The 20429-nt window shown below is 39.0% G+C and overlaps 2 protein-coding genes and 2 pseudogenes across 2 annotated transcripts; 2 read left to right on the plus strand and 2 right to left on the minus strand.

Moving 5' to 3' along the window:
* Positions 1 to 3: 3 nt before the first annotated feature.
* On the minus strand, positions 4 to 1217 carry LOC121790518 (annotated as a pseudogene).
* A 4818-nt stretch (positions 1218 to 6035) lies between these two features.
* Positions 6036 to 8959, plus strand: LOC121790521 (annotated as a pseudogene).
* Positions 8960 to 10251: 1292 nt separating this feature from the next.
* On the minus strand, positions 10252 to 17637 carry LOC121790517 (bifunctional nitrilase/nitrile hydratase NIT4A-like). The gene is made up of 5 exons (XM_042188715.1): positions 17323 to 17637; positions 11849 to 12028; positions 11482 to 11775; positions 11094 to 11375; positions 10252 to 10699 (listed from the first exon to the last, which is right to left on the minus strand). Exons 1-5 carry the CDS (start codon positions 17567 to 17569, stop codon positions 10542 to 10544), a joined length of 1161 nt encoding a protein of 386 aa, XP_042044649.1. The 5' UTR covers positions 17570 to 17637; the 3' UTR covers positions 10252 to 10541.
* Positions 17638 to 18086: 449 nt separating this feature from the next.
* LOC121790520 (NAC domain-containing protein 40-like) lies at positions 18087 to 20193 on the plus strand. Its single transcript, XM_042188716.1, has 4 exons — positions 18087 to 18788; positions 19141 to 19394; positions 19472 to 19738; positions 19822 to 20193. The coding sequence occupies exons 1-4, from the start codon at positions 18563 to 18565 to the stop codon at positions 20191 to 20193; spliced, it is 1119 nt and encodes a 372-aa protein (XP_042044650.1). The 5' UTR covers positions 18087 to 18562.
* The last annotated feature ends 236 nt before the right edge of the window (positions 20194 to 20429 follow it).

The following is a 20429-nucleotide window of genomic DNA, read 5'->3' on the forward strand; positions in this document are numbered from 1 at the left end:
CCATTCACACCAAACGCTAGCAAGATCATCGACAGCCTTGTGATCAGCCTGCACGGCCTTATCAAAACAACCCCGAGCATTCGAGACATCACCATTACTCTCATACAGTTTAGCAAATCCAACCCACCCCACAGCCTTGGTGGGATCAACTGTCCTCACAGCTTCTGCGTATGTCATAATCTGTTTCGTTGGAATTCCTTCGAAAATCCTAACTCTGTTACGCCACGCCTTCACGTTGTGAGTTCTGCCTTAGCTGAACACTGTTAACTAACTAACTAACTCCGACCTCATGCGAATCAGATCTGCATACCTTGACAGCTCCATATCCACATCATTGCCATCCTTCAGCCAAAAACTTCTTCTCCATCTCCATCAAAGTCATCAATATTTTCCATTCCGATACAGAGCAAACTCTCCTCGAATTCCGAATATGCATCAAACACAACGCTGAAATCCCTCACCGTGGCCACCTTCATCATCCCTTCTCATACACATCTCTTGCCTTCTCGAGAAGGCCTCTTTTTATGTAGTAATTTGACAAACTTATCCACAGATTCCCAGTTTCATCTGTGAATTTCCGAATCCCTTCTCTAACGATAGCATCCACGTCCAATCCAGCCATCTCCAACTAATGATGAGTCAACAGATCACAAAACTCCATCCACATTCTATGATTCGTCTTCCCTTTCGTCGACACGAATTGATCATCATTCAGAACCTCCACCAGCCTCTCCGCAGCCTCCTTCCACATCTCCGAACCGATCAAAAACTCGATGACGGTTTCGACGTAGGTCGGATCGTACTTCAAGAACCTACTATAAACCCTAACAGAAGTCTTCAACGGGACCAACTTCTGCGACGCGAAGGCGAGGTAGGGCTCCCATATCAGGCCGGGCTGGGTGACCGGAAGCGCGTGGAGTGCACGATCGAAGGCGGGGCGCGTGGAGTGAGCGAGTGAAGGTGCATGATCCATATGTTTGTAGTGCGCGTGGGTGATGGGAAGGCTGTGAGCGGCGTCGAGGCGGAGGCGGAGGCGGAGATAGGCGTGCCACAGTTTGTAGCTTCCCGGCAAGGCCTTGAGAGCTCGCTCGTAGATGATCACGCGCTTCTCCGGCGGCGCGTGGTGAGATAGCGCAACCATGATTTGAGACTGTGGGGATTTCGGATCACTTCTTCTCTTCTTCTTCTGAGGGATACATGTCTTGAGAAATCGGCATGCTTGTGGTAAGAGAAAAGAAGAGGCGGAGATTATATAGACAGAAAAAAGTGGAGGCGGCGGTTTTTTAAATTACTGGAGTACAATTTATTTTAGAAAATAAACTACGTCGATTTTAAGCCGTTTAATTTTTTTTCAACACACCAGAAAATGCCACGTGGATGCTTAGTTTCGGCATACAGGAAAGAAATAATAATAATAATATTGTTTAAAATCCTACTCCGTATTAGTAAAATTAGGGCTGGGAACTCAGTCGGTTCGGTTCTAACTGAACCGACAATACGGTTAACGAGACCAAAAGTAACGAGATAAAAACACCGGAATCGGAACTGAATTGGTCTCGGTTCGGTTCCTAACCGTATAGGGTTCGGTTCTAACTGAACCGACAATACGGTTAACGAGACCAAAAGTAACCGAGATAGAAGCACCGGAATCGGAACTGAATTGGCATCGGTTCGGTTCCTAACCGTATAGGGTCAGTTCCGGAACCGATTTTTTAAAAAATTATATGATTCATAGGTATCGATCCTTGGACATTGCATACGAAAAATTATCATCCTAGTCACCACTTGCGCGGAAAAAATATTTTTTTATTGAACGTGTTCATTCATTTTGACTACTTTAAGCGCATTGGGTTTTTGGTATTTAAATTTGTAGAAAGAATTATGTATGTACTAAAAAAACGGCTCGTGAAACTAAAAAAATTAGGGCAAAAAATTAATAAATTAGGGCAAATTCTCAGATTCAAAAAAAGGGCTCGTGAAACTAAAAAATTAGGGCTAAGTAGTTTTAGATTTTTTTTATAAAAATTATAAATGAAAGGAATTAATTTTAATAAAAATAAATATTTAAATGTGTAATTTTTCGGTTATCGCTTAACCGAGAATGTGACAAACGGTTCGATCATCGGTTAACCGACTAACCGGTGACCGAATTACCTGCCCTAAGTAAAAGCATGCCCATTAATTCTTTATAAAAAAATAAGCAATAAGGTAAGTTATTGAATAAGGTAAAACCCAATTCTGGGAGTCGATCTCTTTACTTTAATTAAATTGAAAGATATAACCGCTTGTAAGGAATTAATTATTGATTCCGTGCGAGGACCTAAATCGAGGAATTTGCTTTATACATTAATTGACACTAGTTCTTCAATTAAATTAAGAGATTTAATTGTTTACTTATATATTAATCCAGAGATTAATTAATTCCTTAATTAAATTGAAAGAGGTAATCATAGCGAAAAATCATTAATAAATAGATTTATTATCTAGCTAAATTTTCATTTTAATTTTAGAGAGATTATTTTACCCAGGTCCATTTAACAATCCAATAAATTATTTTGAGTTACAAGAAGTTTAAATAATAGCCCAACCCAGTTACATTTAGATTCATATTGGGCCCTATTATTCTCCCAGTTCATAAGTCCAATCGGAATAATAATAATAATAATAATAATAATAATAATAATAATAATAATAATAATAATAATAATAATAATAATAATAATAATAATAAAGCTAAATGAATATGGAAGACGTGGTTTAGTTCATGCCTTTATACTCAGAAAAATTGCGTGCATTATTCAATATTCGATCATGCAATCTAGCTATACAGATATAGTACAATACCATATACTCTCGATGATTTATACACGGAAAATAGTTCATAATAATTCTGCGCTGTAAATTTATATTGAGAAAATTATTTCTCATGGTATTCTTTAATACTAGCTTAAATGATTAATTTAAGGCAATAAATGCCACATTAGTTTTGATTTTGAAGATGATGGGAAATCGACAACGATAACAAAGTTCATAATATTTACGATCAAGTTTTAAGTTTGTGGAAAAATCCAAAATTCGGCCAAAGTTTGTGATATTTGCGACCATTTGCTTATAAACTTGTTTTAGTCTTTTAATTTATTGACTTATCTTAAGTTTATACTTGTTGGATTATAGGTGAAACTCGAAAATATAAAGGCAATATTTCAATTTGTCGAAAAAATGGTGGTTACCGCATCGGATAATTGGGCAATATTGTTAATCAATGAGTGAATTATTTCTTTGTTCAAGACGTACATTTTTTAGGCTATTTTAATATTTCTCACAAACTTTGAAACTGATCTTCGTAATGGCGCGATATTCCAACATAGTGAGAATAGAATTTCATTATTTGTATTTCCTCTATTGTGAACCATCCTCATCTATGTTGTCATATTGTCACTTGGGGGCTTATTTGCAAATATCCATCTATTCCATCTCTTTGATTGAACATTAATCATGTGGAATCAAATGTAGATGCAAAGAACAGGGTCAAAACTTGCAACTATTCATTACATAAATCCACAGCCGTACATAATTATATGTGCATTTTTATTTGTTTTGCAAAACTAGGAACATGCGACTAGTATTGGTATGCCCACCTCAATAAAATTCTACTTTTGCAGAAATAATTGGAAAAAGTAACAATATAGTTCTACTACTAGATAAGATAGCTCAACTTAAAAAAGCTACTAACCAGGGGTGAAACAAATGTAAAAAAGTAACTAAATATTAAGATATTATTTAGAATAGCTCAACATAAAATAAGCTACTACTAACTAGGGGTAAATGTGATTATCATTTATGTTACCATTTGATTTAGTAATATTGTAATATGAAAAAAATCAAATAATTCTTATGTCACTCTGCCAAATGTGGACCATTGGCCATTCTATGAATGTGATGTCTACCAACATTGTAATTTGTACCATTGAAAAGTTAGGACATTTTTGACATATTTTACAAATTCATGTGACAACTTTTGCATATTTACCATAATAGTGAAAAAAGAACAGTGATTGTTATCCTAATCGGACATATGAATTATTGCGGTTCTCATATTGTTTTTCATTTTATTAGATTATGTGTATCTTATTGTACATTGTACCATATAATATACTCTTATTTTAGAGTTGGTATCATGTTAACAATTATATCCTTTTCCGGACAAAATAATAAAAGCTTCTATAGTATTTATTTTCTACATTCTATGAATGAGTTCAACAGTAGGACTATGAGTAATTCGAAAATGTCAATATGAAAAAATATAATACTACTATTTTACTAAATTATTCACAAAATGAAACGATATTTATGTACTACTACTATTTATCAACTGTATTTAATTACATATTTCATCCATTGAATTTTCTTATTCACCAGTCTGATTTTGAGAGTATTTTTATCCAGTATCATTCGATATTACATGTATCTAGCAAGTTATTAAAAATATATAAACAGAAGTATAATTATTTCTACAGTTAATTTTGGAAAAGTTAATGATTTTTGGAAGTATTATTTATTACAATGGGTTTAACTTTCAAAAATAGTCCACCAAGTTGGACTTAAATAATTTAGGCACTAATCTATGCTTGATATTCGTTCAACTGTCTAATTATTTGTTTTCGAAGTTAGAAAGTTATAATTATCACCCGCTAATCATCTCATTACAAAAAAGGCAAGAAATTATTATCAAAAAAGGAAAATAAATTTAAACCGCCATATCAAAATATTTATTTCCCATACAATACAATGCGAGAAAAAAAACATTTTTTTATTTCACGGTTTTATTAACATACTATGATTATTCTATTTCGACCATAATTTTTATACCGATAAGTTTGATAGTTAATTCATACGCCAAATAAGTCATAAAAGCCTCTTTTTCATAGAAAAATAGGAGTAGTATGTTAAAAAAACAGTTGGTAAAATAATGAAATTTAAATTTATTGTCAATTTTGACAATAGGAGTACTATATAAAATCGTTTGTTATAGGAAGCCAAAAAATTATATGCATACGCTAATGAGTTAAATGATGTGATTTTATTTATATACAGAATGAGGTTATTAGATTAAAAAATAGTATCAACATACTCCATTACACATAAACGATCACAATTATTGTGAATAAATCCCAATTTATATTTTGTTCTATTTAAACTTTAAAATTATACTCTCTTCGTGGTACTAGAATATGCATTTTTTCCTTTTTTAGTCTGTCCAACAAGAATATGCACTTTTTAATTTTGAAATTTTTTTTCTCTCTAATGATTAATGAAATTTGACTCACTCTTCACTAACAATAATTTAATTATTTTCTCTCTACTTATCTCTTACTTTACCAATTTTACATTAAAACTCATGAGCCCGAAGTGCATTTTTTGAAGACAGAGGGAGTAAGATAAACTATATTTGACCAAAATTCTTTATTTCTCGGGAGCAAATTGTCATAAATTATCCTCTATATAACACCTAATTAAATATACAAAAATAATTATCGTAAAAATTTCGAAATACAATAAATCGATCCTTCTAAATGCTCACGTGTCTGCCACATCACCATCTTTTCTTTATATAACTACCTTCTCTCTCCCTCTCTTTCTCTCTCTGTCTTCCATGAAAAAGGCTATCAGATTCACTCATTGAAAGCTCTCTCTCTCTCTCTCTCTCTCTCACCACACACACAACACACACACATACACAATCACACACACAACTTTTCTCAATTGCACTTGAAGAGGAAGCTTTGACAGTTGCCTCATTTGCAACTACACTGTCACATGTATCTTCCTCCCTTTTCCTTTCCCTCTCCTGATTTTTGAAAAATCAGAGCCCAACTTTTCAGAAAGGGCCATCCAATTTGCATGCCAAACCCCATTTCCACATCTCACTGCATTAATTCCCGGTACGTTCGAATCTCCCCCACTATTTAAACCCCTTCTTTTTTGACCCATTTAAAGCATTTTCGGCAGTTACAATTTTCATTTCAAAAGGGGCCTCACCGCTTCTAAGCCACCCTATTTCTGTCTCTAGATCTGTTGGTGTTTTTTTATTGTAGTGATTCTTGGCTTTTCTATGCATATATCTTGCTCCAAGATTGGATTTTTCGGTTGCTATGGTGTAGAATCACGTTAGTTATAGGTGTGGTTGGAGGATGCCAAGGCAGAATTTGAAATGTGGATGTGAGGATTGGTGGGAGGAAATGCAAAGTGAGGAAGAGGGGTTGTTCATCGTCTTCCTCGTCATCGTTGGTGCAGAATAATCGGTTGAAGCGTGCTTTTTTTTGTGGGGACGAGTGGGATCGAGCACCCCTGTGCCAAGGTGGAAGATGATGAGCTCGAAATCACCATCAATGGAGAGTGGTGACAAGGCAGCACTCAAGTATTTGGCGGTGAGGTGGCGAGGAGGCGAGGGAGATGTCGATCTCAGCCCGGAAACTGGCTGCCACTCTGTGGGAGATTGATGGCCTGCCTTCACCAAGAGTGAGGAGGGAGAGTATGAATGGGGTTGGGGGAGTTGTTAGGAGGGAGAGGATGTTGGAGGAGGCGAAGAAGCCGGGATCAACGGCTCTTGCCTTGTCTGATCTGTTTGGTAGTCATGTCTCTGAGGTGGGGATTGGGTGTTTACTTGTTGTGTTGTGTTAGGTTGGATTAGGGATTTTTGGTGGGAGAAGTGATTTGTTTGCATAAATTTGTGTTTGATGGTGTTTTGTTTTGTTGAATTGCAGAGAATGGAATCTTATCCACTACAGAAGAGCAGCCATAGGAGGAGAGCTTCAGCAAGTTCTCAGAAGCTTCTGCAGGTTGAAAGTGGTTTGGGAGGCTCCAAATCTCCTCATAATTGTCTCGTTGAGGTAGGATTTTCGAGTTTAAACGTTGAATTAGTCTTTTGCTAGATGAAGATTGGTTACATCATTTGCATTGCCTTTGTGTTAGTTGATTAGGATCTTCAATCCCTTTGGTGGGTGTGAATGATGGTGGAGGATGATCGGAGAACCAACATGTTTTCTTGAATTAAGTCGAGTTCCACGATTAGATGATTCGATTATTTTAGGAAACAACTAAGATGGAATGTGTTTTAGTGAAATTTTTCTAAATGAAGATTGGTTAAACGATTTACATTAGCATTTGTGTTAGTCGATTAGGACTGATTCCCTTTGGTGGGTGTGATGGTGGAGGATGATATGGAGATCTTGAATTAAGTCGATTTCCACGATTAGATGCTTCGATCATTTTGTTTCGTTACTAGGAGCAACTAGAAATGGACAAAAAACGTATGGTGTTACTGTGGAGCAGAGAACATGGTTTGTTTTAGTTATGGGGCACCACTCTACCTATCATGTCAATTGTTTGTCTCCTTGTAGATATCAACATATGGTTAGCAAACACTTTCATTTGTCTAGCATTTGTGTATTCATTTCAGTTGGCTGTTTCTTCTGGCTGGTATGTTCTAGAGAATGTGATTAACGTAGACGGTGCAGGTTGATCAGGCACAGAACCATGCCCGGAGCCCGTGTAGGCAAGTCGTTGGAACCAAGAATCTTCTCAAGGATGTGTACAACGGCCTTATAACTTCGAAAGAGTTGCTCAAAGTGATGAGCCGGGTCAGCCATCTCGACGAACAGAACTCTGCGCGTCTATCCCTTTTCTCGGCCCTAAAGTTTGAGCTCGACCGGGCTTGTATCCACGTGAGTAAATTGATCCAAGAGCAACGGAAGGGGGGTGAGATTGCTGTTTTGTTAAAGCAGTTAGAAGAAGAGAAGTTGGTTTGGAAATTGAAAGAGCAGGATAAGATTCGGAGGGCCATGGCCTCGGTAAACGGAGAGCTCGAATCGGAGAGGAAAATGAGGAGGCGGACAGAGAGGCTTAACAAGAAGCTCGGTACAGAATTGGCAGAGACAAGGGAATCCCTGGATAAGATGAGCAAGGAGCTCGAGAGCGAGAAGAGGGCACGGGAGATATTTGAGCAAGTGTGTGATGAGCTGGCTCGGGGAATAGGGGAGGACCGGGCTGAGGTGGAGGAGCTCAAGAAGCGCTCGGCTAAGGTCTGCGAAGAGGTGGAGAAGGAGAGGGAGATGATGCAGTTGGCTGATGTGCTGCGTGAGGAGCGAGTGCAGATGAAGCTCGCAGAGGCCAAGTATCAGTTCGAGGAGAAGAACGCACTCGTTGACACACTGAGGAACGAGCTCGAGGCCTACTTGAAGTCCAAGAATGGCGAAGAGCAGCAACAAGGCGATTGCTCCCCGAGCTATGACAAGATCAAGGAGCTCGAGAGATACTTGAGGGAGACGCTGCCTAGCCCATACGAGTACCATGATAAAGCAAGAGACGGCGATTTGGATGTCTCACTAGTAAACAGAGCTGATCTACACGGAGAAGAAGAAGACGATGATGATGATGACGACGACGATGAGGAGGACGGCGATTCAGCTGACAGCGACCTCCACTCCATCGAACTAAACATGGACGACATCAGCAAGAGCTTTCAATGGAGCGACACGGCCAAAGCTGAGTCAAAGAGGAACTCAATCGACAAGAGCAAAGGGAGAAAGTCCATCAAGAAACCACCACCACCAGCAGTTGCCATTTCAACCGATGGGAACAAACAAGAAACACTAGATGTGTTCGACAGAAGAGGGCTATTCGAGTTCTCATCACAGCCATGGAAGAAGAACGACGTGGAAGACGAGCTCGAGAGATACAACATGATCAAAGACCTAAGAGACCACATAGTTTCCACTTCAAGAATTGCATCCTCTCAAGAGGATGATCCTCCCAATGGCGTCGTGCCATGTCACGGCTAGCAGCTACACGCGAGGCGTGGCGTCACGCCTTGCAAAACCCTCCCCTCTAGCATATGTCATGAATCCAAGAGTGTAAACAGAAAATTTTTGTTTCCATACATAAAGTGAGTAACTGTATAAATTATGCTACTTTTTCCTCTGCAGGGAATGAAAATGATTATATTTCTTGAAATTTCTTTTACCAAGATTAGATTTTAATTAGGTAATCTTGAATTTTAACCAAATACTGATGTGATAATGTGACACAATACACTAATTTTTGCTGGTCCCTTGTAACTTAACCTTCAATTAAATCAAAGTAGACAAGCAACTTCTTTTGTGTTTGGTTTTTGCCAAATCTTGTCTTAAAATTGAAGAGTGATGCATGGAATCTGGCTTCAAGAGTTGAAGACACTGAAAAATGAGATATTGTCACCTTATTATTACCACAATATTATCAATCCCATCAAAATCTTGTTTCTTACAAAACACATGGTTTGAGGCAAGGGGGGGTGACACCACACAAATGTTGTCTGAAACAATTGTGTTTGGAATTATAATAAGATGTGTTGAATTATTTAGAGCACATGCAATCATATCATTGCCAGAGAAACCATTGATTATTTATGTATTAATTTTATAAGTATTAATTATGCTTGTTGATTCAATGAATGATTGTCTCATGTGGAGGAATCATTTAAGCAGCATTTTCAAATGTCCCATTTAATTATATTTTATTTAGTCCACTTGATTGGATTTCTTGAAGACTACATATTTGGAGTATTTGTAATTTAAATAATGTATGACACCATATTATAAAAATGGCAAATTAAGTGTCTAGTTTCATATATTATTGATTGTTAGATGGTATTAAACGTAGAGAAATACACCTATCATATGATTGAAACGTAATTAAAAAATACTAACTCAAAGTGGTCCTCTTTACTTTTCAAATCATTACTCCACATAACTAAAGTTTTTTTTATGGACAGAACAAGTACAGTGCAAGCCTATAAAATATTTACAACCTTATAAAATATTTAAAACTATAGAGTTCTTCTTTTCCTTAAATTGTTTACATTTTAGTAATTTAATTATGCTACTACTTTTTTTCCATAGATATTTTCATAAGGTGAGTATTAGTACTTTTTATTGTATGTACAATTCTATTTGCTATGTACTTAGCATCTTCTGCAATAAGTGGTCAAAAAGGCAAAAATCTATCTTCATTATTTTTTCCAAACATTGGTAACTTTTCCTATGTCACAAACACCTTTTTATCTTCAAATAATTCCTCATTTGTACTTACTACTTGATTCCTTCCACTTTCCTAATTCCTCTTTTGACATAATTGACAATATGATAAGACAGCCTCTTAATTATCAACTCCTCCTTTCATAGATTTGTTATGTTTGGAGCCCTAAAACAACAAAATTCATTATTCACAAATTCTCCATCATTCATTGCTCTTAAACTCATTCCTACATATTTAGATATCTCCAAACATAAACCAACATTACAATCTGGCATGGCAACTAGGTTCTTTGAACCCCAATCAATGAGAGAGAAAGTCTGCATTATAAGAATAGAGACAAGAATGTTGGCCAAATCTATGGAAATATGCAATAATGGAGAGAATTATTTTTGGGAGAGTGACCATTGACTCGACCTAGAAGGCGTTGGTGAATGAACCTGCGGACGCCTCAACGATGGGGACGAGTATTAAGGAAGGTGGGGTCGCTTGTGGGGGTTTTCAGATGCTGAGGCAAAGGAGACTGGGGCCATGGGGTGGTCCTTCACGACCAGGCTGAGGATTTCAGGGCGGGCGTAGTGCCCGACCACATCAAAGTCGAACTTTGCCCGGGCCACCTCACCAAGATCTGTGAATTATGGAATAAGACAGCCATCAGAATATAACAAAGTAATGACAAAGCTAGCAACAATCCAAATCAGCATTACAACCATATCGAACCTCAATAACCGGAGAAACAATATGAACATGGAAACGAAGGGGACGAGCAGTGGCCAAATTATATGTATGTTGAGGAACATCCAACGGATATGAGAGTTGAGATAAAACATTCATATCAAACATTTGTCCTGTGAAATGTGAGGCTCACTTTTATATATACTGATTTTTATACTAATAAAATGTGAGTGAATTGAGTCAATGGAATGCGAGACCTAGTAAAATGCAAACGTTACATGAGACAACATGGAATGCCATTGATACGACCCTTCATGACTAACAACGAAGAAAGGGAAGCAACGTACCTAAATCTGCGGATATGAGTGCTTCCCCTTCATAGTTTGGCCCAGCCAGCACAGCGCCCGATGGAGAGATTATGACACTGCCGCCAGCACAGACAACAGATTCCGGAATGAGGTCTTCCTCTGTACCGGAGAAAACATAATCTGGTGGAGGTGGATAGTCTTTTCTTCTGCAGAACTGGTTGGCAGAGAGCACGAAGCACCCTCCTTCGAGGGCAATGTGGGTCATCGAAGCTTGCCAGACGTCTCTTGAATCAGCCGTGGGTGCACAATATATTTCAACACCTGCAAACACAGAGCAATAGTATTAGAAACAAACAACACGTAGGATTGGCCATGGCCGAATAAAATGGAATAGTACATCATAAGAAGTTAAGAGTGAAAAAACAACCTTTAGCATACATTGCTGTCCTTAAAAGTGGCATTCTGTTTTCCCAACAAATCGCAGCCCCGATTTTCCCAACAGGTGTGTCGAAGACAGGGATAGTCGAGCCATCCCCGAAACCCCAGATTATGCGCTCGAGGGCAGTAGGCATGACCTTCCTATGCTTTCCGAGGAAATGACCTTGAGGGTCGAAAAACAGAACTGTGCAGTATAAGGTGTATCCATCTCTCTCGATAACCCCCATCACCAAATGAACCTTATATTTCGCAGCCATTGCAGCCAAACGCTCGAGTTCAGGACCTAAAACAAAACGAGCATATTATAAGGGATAACATACGAAAGCTCAAAACATTCTCCCTTATGTCTTACTCACCAGGAACATCAATAGCAGCAGCATGATACTTGCAAAACTCCTCCTTGCCCTTGGCTGTACGGTTTCCAATAGAAACACCAAAAGTTGAACCGCGTGGATAGCCACCGATGAATGCTTCAGGAAACACAACTAACTGAGAACCATACGAGGCTGCCTCGGCCAGCAGCCTTTCAGCCTTATCTGGAGGAACAACAATGGTCACTCACAATGCGGTTTTCGAACAAATTTATCCAGAATCGTATACTTTTAGCAGCAATTCTTAATTCATTTGACAGAATTAGATAAAGAAAGAAGCACCCAACGGCCTCAAAAAGTGACATCTATCTTAGTAAACACCAAAACCATAGTAGAACAACCAAAATTAGTGCATAAAAACATAGCAACTGCTTCAAATTCTTATTCTTGTAATAACCTTTCCTCCATCAAGATTTCATCTACACCCAAAGTAGCATAATGCAAATGTTTGCAAATCAAATATCTTTCACCTTTTCATTATAAAGATGAAAAATTACAAGAAACCCTTGAAAATTTGAATCACATGTTCCCTTAATTCAACATTCATCAATCATAAGAGCATCCCCATCCGTGCTCTTGCCAACGAGCACGGATGTGGGCCCGGACCATCTTTTACTCTCTGTCCTTAGGCAAGAGCACAACACTCACATCCGTGCTCTTCCGCAAGGACAAGCTCAAGGGTCCCACCATTCTATTATTCAATTTAAATAAAAACATTTCCACAAAATTAAAATGCATTAAAAATATCCGGAATACTATTACAAATTACAAAAAAAAATAAAAATTACATAATTAAAATCCTAAAAATTAAAAAGTACTATATAATTAAAATCCTAAAAATTAAAAATTATATAATTAAATTCATAAAATTAAAAAAAAACTACTACTCGTGGCCGAATTTCGCCCAAATGAATGATGAATGTGTGTATTTATAGATGATTTTGGGATTAAATTTATTTAAAAAATTTCAAAAAAATGGTAATAAAATCTGTATATTTTTTAGAATCTGAAAATATATATATTTTTAATTTTTGGTATTATTTTCAATTTTTAAAAAAAGAAAAAGAAAATGCCAATGGCCAATAGAAATGTGTCGTCGCCCTGCTCAGCGGCATGGACGTGCTCTATGTATCAAGCAAAGCCGTGTCAGCGGCAATAGCACAGCGGCGGACAGGGGTGTGCCGTGCCAGCGGCATGGAAGGACGGCCATGCTGCTGCGGATGCTCTAACCAAGAAAGTAGCTCCCACTTTCGCCTGTTAGAAGGATCGATCAATCTGATGATGGCGTAAATGAGTTGCAATGCCAAACGTGCAACATGGCATGTATTAAATCTGATATGGACCAAAGGAGCGATTCACCTCAGCTGAAAGAAGATAATATTTGCTGTTGAGATTTATCAGCTTAAGTGTCTACTGTTGAGATTTGTGTGCTTAAATATCTGAGTTTGTTAGTGTTCCGGATTGTTCTCATTCTTTGTATATAAATGTGATGCTCATGTACTCAGAACGCATTGGGAAATAAAAATGCAAAAGGCACTGCAGTTCAATATCAGTTTCTCGATCCTATTTTCTTTTTCTACCATGGCTTTTCATATACTTCTTCATGGTATCAGAGCAGGCTTTTAAGGGCCTGTCTCTCCTACCTCTTTTATTCTTCTATTCCTTATTTTGCCTTAAATAAACATGGCAGATTCAGATAGCTCAGATACTGAAACTCACCACACAAACACCACTATTTCCCATTCTTCGTCCTCGGTGACGGTGCTTCCGCAAAATCACCCGGTGTCCGTGAAGCTAGGTGAAGGAAATTTTCTTATATGGAGACAACAAATCTTGGCGGCAGTGAGAGGATACGGTCTTGAATCCTTTCTCACTGGAGATGAACAAGCTCCATCACGATTGTTGACCACTCCAGGATCAACACAAAGGGTCATAAACCCGGATTTTGTAACATGGAATCGTCAAGATCAACTTCTGTCCTCGTGGATTCAATCGTCACTCTCTGAAAGTGCAATGATTCTAGTTGTTGGACTAGGAACCACGAAGGATATTTGGAAAGCCTTGGAGACCAATTTTGCTAGCCAGTCCAAAGCAAAAATCATGCAGCACAAACTCCAATTGCAGACAATCAAGAAAGACTCCTTGCCAATGACCGATTTTCTCAGCAAAGTAAAGTCCTGTTGTGATTTGCTTGGCGCAGCAGGATGCAAAGTTACAGAGGATGACCAAATTCTATACATCCTGGGCGGATTAGGAACCGAATATGATTCTATAATGGTTTCTGTCACATCAAGAACGGAGCCTTGGTCTGTTCAAGAGTTGAGTTCACTCTTGTTGAGTTTTGAATCACGTATTGAATCTCAAAAGAATTCTGCTATAACCCTTGAAGGATCCCAACCTTCTCTCAATCTGTCTCATACTCCATATCCAAGGAAGGATGGAAATTCTCAGTATGGGAAAGGCAGCAAATTTGAGGGCCGAGGTGGAAGATCGTTTAGAGGAAGAGGTGGCAGAGGTTATGGGAACAAATTGGTGTGTCAACTTTGTCAAAAGCCGGGGCACGCTGCTGACAAATGCTGGTATCGCTATGAGCAAAATACTCCTCAGAATTCCAACAATGGCAGGCAGCAGCAATATTCTCAATCCTACAACTCAGGATCTAGCTCCAATCCTTCTGCAAATGTTGCTCAGGCAAGAATACCTCAAGCTCCTCCATTCTCCAGACCTCAACCAGAATATAGCTTTGAGACACCTCACTCCACTTCTTGGTACCCGGATTCAGGAGCTACTAATCATATCTCCAATGACCTCAACAATCTCAACATTAACACTGAGTATACTGGAGGTAAATTGCTTCACCTTGGTAATGGCTTAGGTGTTAAAATTTCTCATATTGGTGATTCTGAAGTTAAATCGTCTCCATCATCTCAGTCTAGACCTCTCTTTCTTAGGAATCTTCTTCATGTTCCATCTGTCACTAAAAATCTTCTTAGTGTATCTCAGTTTGCTAAAGACAATGCTGTTTTCTTTGAATTTCATCCTAACTTTTGTTTTGTCAAGGATCAAGTCACCAAGGAAATAATCCTCAAGGGTTCCCTTGATCAAGGCCTCTACCGTTTCCTACTACACAACTCCTCGACTAAGAGCTCAAGTTCTTCCACCATTTCTGCTTCCAATAAAAAGATCACTTCTTCAACTGTGTGTTCTGCCTCGCTACCATCTGATGTTGTTTCTCTTTCTAGCACCGTTGTTCCTAGCATTGCCTTGTGGCACAAAAGATTAGGTCATGCTTCTTTTGACATAGTTAAAAAGGTTCTTGTTGATTGTAAAATACCATTTGAATCAATGAAATCTGCTTCTCTATGTCATCCATGTTCTGTTTCAAAAGCTCACAGATTGCCTTATACTCTCTCTTCTACTCAATATACTGCTCCTCTACAGCTAGTTCATAGTGATCTTTGGGGGCCATCTCCTGTAGTATCAAGGAATGGATACTCCTATTATGTATCATTTGTTGACCAGTACAGCAGATACACTTGGATTTATCTATTGAAGCACAAAAGTGATGTTCTTAATGTGTTTAAAGCATTCAAATCTATGGTGGAAAATCAGCTTTCTTGCAAAATTAAAATGTTGCAATCTGACTGGGGAGGTGAATACCAAGGGATATCTGGTTTTTGCAAGACACTGGAATTCTACACAGAATCTCATGTCCTTATACGCCTCAGCAAAATGGCTTGGCAGAAAGAAAGCATAGAAATATAGTTGAAATGGGTCTTGCTTTGTTGGCTCAAGGTGGCTTGCCAACAAAATTCTGGGATGACGCATTCATCTCATCCACCTATATCTCGAACCGTCTTCCTTCCAAAGCCATTCAGCTTCAATCACCTTTTGCTAAGCAATCTAAAGCTGATCCATCTCTCTTCTTTAGGATCACAGGAAATGAGGTGATATATCTGCTTATATATGTGGACGACATGCTCGTCACAGGAAACTCTCGTTCTGGTATTCATCGTGTGATCAATCAGTTGGGTTCTCACTTCTCTTTAAAAGACCTCGGGGAGGTGAGACAATTTCTTGGCATCGAAGTCACTCGCACCAAGCAAGGTCTTCACTTATGCCAAGCCAATTACATCAAGGATCTTTTGAAGAAAGCTAAGATGGAAGATGCTAGAGGATGTCCTACACCCATGGTCTCTAGTTGTGAGTTGAGCAAGGTGGTAGGCAGCCCAACAATAGATGGTACTCTATACAGGAGCATGGTGGGAGGTTTACAATATGCAACCATCACGAGGCCGGATATATCGTTTGCAGTAAATAAGGTTTGCCAATATATGGCCAATCCTCTCGACTCTCACTGGAAAGCAGTGAAGAGAATATTGCGATACCTTGCAGGTACTGCAGATTATGGCCTTCATCTTCGTCCCTCCGATGGCTCTATAATTGCCTTTAGCGACTCTGATTGGGCCTCAGACTTGGACGATCGGCGTTCAACGACGGGATACTGCACGTACTTTGGATCGAACTTGATTTCTTGGTGTGCAAAGAAACAATCAGTTGTGTCTAGATCGAGCACCGAAGCGGAGTATAGGAGCTTGGCGCATGTAGCTGCAGAAATTACTTGGATACAATCTCTTTTGAGTGAGCTAGGAGTCAAGGAACCAAGGGTTCCTGTCGCATGGGTGGATAATTTAAGTGCGATTGCAATTGCCTCCAATCCCGTTCTTCACGCGAGAACGAAACACATCGAACTTGATGTACATTTCATTAGAGATAAAGTTTTGGCAAAGAAATTAGATCTTCGACATGTTCCTTCAGCTGATCAGGTAGCTGATATTCTTACAAAGCCATTGAGTCTTCAATTCTTCTCAAGACTGAGGAATAAGCTAGGTGTGTGCTCTCAGTCGTCGCTTGAATTGAGAGGGCGTGTTAGAAGGATCGATCAATCTGATGATGGCGTAAATGAGTTGCAATGCCAAACGTGCAACATGGCATGTATTAAATCTGATATGGACCAAAGGAGCGATTCACCTCAGCTGAAAGAAGATAATATTTGCTGTTGAGATTTATCAGCTTAAGTGTCTACTGTTGAGATTTGTGTGCTTAAATATCTGAGTTTGTTAGTGTTCCGGATTGTTCTCATTCTTTGTATATAAATGTGATGCTCATGTACTCAGAACGCATTGGGAAATAAAAATGCAAAAGGCACTGCAGTTCAATATCAGTTTCTCGATCCTATTTTCTTTTTCTACCATGGCTTTTCATATACTTCTTCATCGCCATTCAATATTAATTCCAGAACAATCTAGAAACACAATCCATAGAGTAAAATCCAGTATAATTCATTTCTTCTCAAAAAAATGGAATCGTTGGCAAGAATTCGAATCCAATCACCAAACTCGAAGAAGAATGCAAACAATCAAAAGAAAAATCAGCAAAACATAAAAAAGGGAGCAAACCAAGGGTGGCGGGGGTGTCGTAGAAGACGGTGGCGGCCTGAACGACGGTGGCGCGGACGGTGGGGGCGGAGGCGTCGGCTCCCATGTCCACCTCGGCAAACAAAGGGGGCTCGGTGACGGCGGGATTGGGAACTAGAGCCATGTCTCTGAGCTTCTCAGCTACTGCTGTGGGTTCCTCTACAGTTGGATTACTGTTCACGATTCCACTGTTCGGAGCAATCGATGATGACGTGGACACTGAGCTCATGTGAGTGAAAGTGAAATGGAGATGACTCTGTAAGAAAATTTCGATTATTGATTATTAATTTCTTCTTTTTTTCTGAGTCGAGATTTTTCTAGAAATGGGTGGATCATAAATAAATTAATTTAAAACATAAATGTTAAAGAGAAAGGATTGAATTATGGTGGTACAAATTTAATGATATTTGGTTTGGGTCAGGCCGGTGTTGGCCACTTTACTTTGCGATTCGACATGAAAAGGCCCAAATACAAAGCCCAAAGCATAAAGGACTTTAGGTTAATAAAACAATTTTAGATTTTATTTTTAAGTGAAAATATTAATTATTCTATATATCATCTATTCTTTTTTTAAAGTATTATCTGACCGTGAAAATATAATTGCGTCGTGACATCCAGTGAGTAGTGCCAATCAAAGGACAGATCCAAATCAACTCATTTCAAAATTTTATTTTGACCGTGGAAATATTATGGTATTTTATCTTGTGTGAATAAATGCACAACATTAAAAAACAATCACCGCTGGATGAAATAGATAAAAAGCCATGTTTTCAATATCTCAAATTCAAAATTTAGATATATAAACCCTTTGCCATGATTTTCTTGGACCATAAGAGATCATAAGTTTATTCGTCATAATCTGAAACTGCCAATTTGAAAAACTAAATTTCCCAATTCACAATATTCAAGTAGAACGTGAGGAATTCAAGAATTTCGGCGCAGCAGCGAGACAAAACCCCTGACACGTGTCATCCGACGTGGCGATGGAAATCGCATGCGAAGCGCCCACGTGGTCTCATCACGTGATCTTCACGCTCACTCTGTATTGGCTCTGTAACAAACACAGAGCAGAAGAAATGGAAGAAACTTGTTTGTGTGCATCACTTCAGCATCGTGTTCGTTTCTTCACCCAATCAATTCAGACATATTCCAATCCCCTCCCCTCCCAATCCAAAATTCTACTACTTGATTTGATTCGGAAATAATAATAATAATAATAAATATGATAGAAAACGAGTGTGAAATCAAGGAGGAGAGATCCGTAAGCAACATTCCGATGGAAATCTCGATAGCGGAGGCTTCGTCGATGTTTCCCGGTTTCCGGTTCTCGCCTACCGACGAGGAGTTGCTTCAGTATTATCTCAAGAAGAAGTTGCACGGCTCCCCCGACGGAGTCGACGTCATTCCCGAAGTCGATATATGTAGACATGAACCTTGGGATTTACCAGGTTTCCGTTCCTTCACCTTATATACACGTGTGAGTTGTCTCGTATTCGAGTTGAATGTACATGGTTGATCAAATTAGATTTGTGTATGTACATGGTTATATATTTGGTATTTAGAATGTGTTTATGCTATATAGATTGATGAAATGACACAAAAATGATGATATGAACATGAGTAGTAGTAGTATTTGTTTGAGGGGATTTTGGTGGACTATGTGAAGTATATATGACATCTACATTTTATGTAATGTGAAAGTATATGTGGAGTATGAATTAGGAATGTGTGTTTATATGAGTAGCATTTGTAGTGGGGATTGCGGATTTGATTGGTGTTGTCTGATTGAAATGAAACCAGCTCAATCGGTGATACAGTCAGACAACGAATGGTTCTTCTTCTCGCCTCGTGGAAGGAAGTATCCGAATGGCTCTCAGAGTAAAAGGGCAACTGTGTCCGGTTACTGGAAGGCGACTGGGAAGGAGCGCAGCGTCAAGTCTGGTTCGACTCAGATTGGCACGAAGAGGACTCTCGTGTTCCACACGGGCCGGGCACCAAAAGGGCAGAGGACAGAGTGGATAATGCACGAGTACACCACAAGTGAGAAATCTGAGGTGAGTAGCTTCGTTCTCCCTCTCGTTTGTCTGAAACCGAGAGAGTTGTAAATCATATGAGTTTATGTTGAACATAGGATGCTATGGTAGTGTGTCGCCTCCGGAGGAATAAGGAGTTCCATTTAAACGAAAATCAAGGGAGCGATGAAGGGGGCTCCACAGCGGTTCATAATAGTGCACCATTTTTATCTGGTGTCGATCAATCCGCCCTCGTTGATGGGGCCAAGACTGCAGGTAGTTGTTGTTCCAAGGATTGTAGCAGCAGCCTCAACTCTCACTCAGTGGAGCAGCTCGACACGGGCTCTGAGTCGGAAGAGAAAGTAACGAACGAATCCTCTCACCCTGTAAGTAGCCTCAGAGTGGTTTGTATCAACGTATCATCCTTCCCTCCCTCCATGAAGTTTGCAAATTTCATGATCTCTTGTAGGTAGACGATTGCTACGCCGACATAATGAAAGACGACATAATCAAGCTCGATGAATCTTCGTTCAACACGGCTCAAGATGCCCTGTCTGTCCTCCCTTCGCAAGGGACAGCGAACCGGCGCCTCAGGCTCAGGCGGCATAGAATGGGATCTCATGGGACAAAGCATTTCGGAATATATGAGCTTGCAACGCAAACTCGCGAAGATCCAAGCCTAGGCGACAGATCATCGCGTACAAGAAGCATATCTCTCCCCTTCATGTTAAATCTCTCTGTTGGTATTGCTCCTCGGGCGAGACTACATCCACGGATCTTAATGGTACGTGTTGATCATCGTATTCGCTTGGTATCTACTGGTGTGGTTGTCTTTGCCTGAATGTTTATAGAGTTGTTGAAGAATTTGTGATCCTAAGTTTTGAAATGTAAAAAAGTGAGATCATATATGATGTGTGTAGTTGTATGATGGTGTGAATTGTAAACGAATAGTATTGGTTTATTGCTTGATTAGTTTGCCTTACGCTTCTCATTTATTCCGTATTCTTTGTATTATTCACGCATGAGATTATGAGTGAGATAAACTCATAATTCATTCTCGCATTTTATTTATTAACT

The sequence above is a fragment of the Salvia splendens genome, unplaced genomic scaffold (assembly GCF_004379255.2).
Source record: "Salvia splendens isolate huo1 unplaced genomic scaffold, SspV2 ctg537, whole genome shotgun sequence".
In the NCBI taxonomy this organism is placed as follows: Eukaryota; Viridiplantae; Streptophyta; class Magnoliopsida; order Lamiales; family Lamiaceae; genus Salvia; species Salvia splendens.

Coding starts and splice junctions, on each gene's coding strand:
- LOC121790517 (XM_042188715.1), bottom strand. CDS start 17,569: ATGAGCTCAGTGTCCACGTCATCATCGATTGCTCCGAACAGTGGAATC. Junction 11,776..11,848: donor TGCTGCTATTGATGTTCCTG/GTGAGTAAGACA, acceptor GTTTTGTTTTAG/GTCCTGAACTCGAGCGTTTG. Junction 10,700..11,093: donor ACTCATATCCGCAGATTTAG/GTACGTTGCTTC, acceptor CATAATTCACAG/ATCTTGGTGAGGTGGCCCGG.
- LOC121790520 (XM_042188716.1), top strand. CDS start 18,563: ATGATAGAAAACGAGTGTGAAATCAAGGAGGAGAGATCCGTAAGCAAC. Junction 19,395..19,471: donor CCACAAGTGAGAAATCTGAG/GTGAGTAGCTTC, acceptor TGTTGAACATAG/GATGCTATGGTAGTGTGTCG. Junction 19,739..19,821: donor CGAACGAATCCTCTCACCCT/GTAAGTAGCCTC, acceptor GATCTCTTGTAG/GTAGACGATTGCTACGCCGA.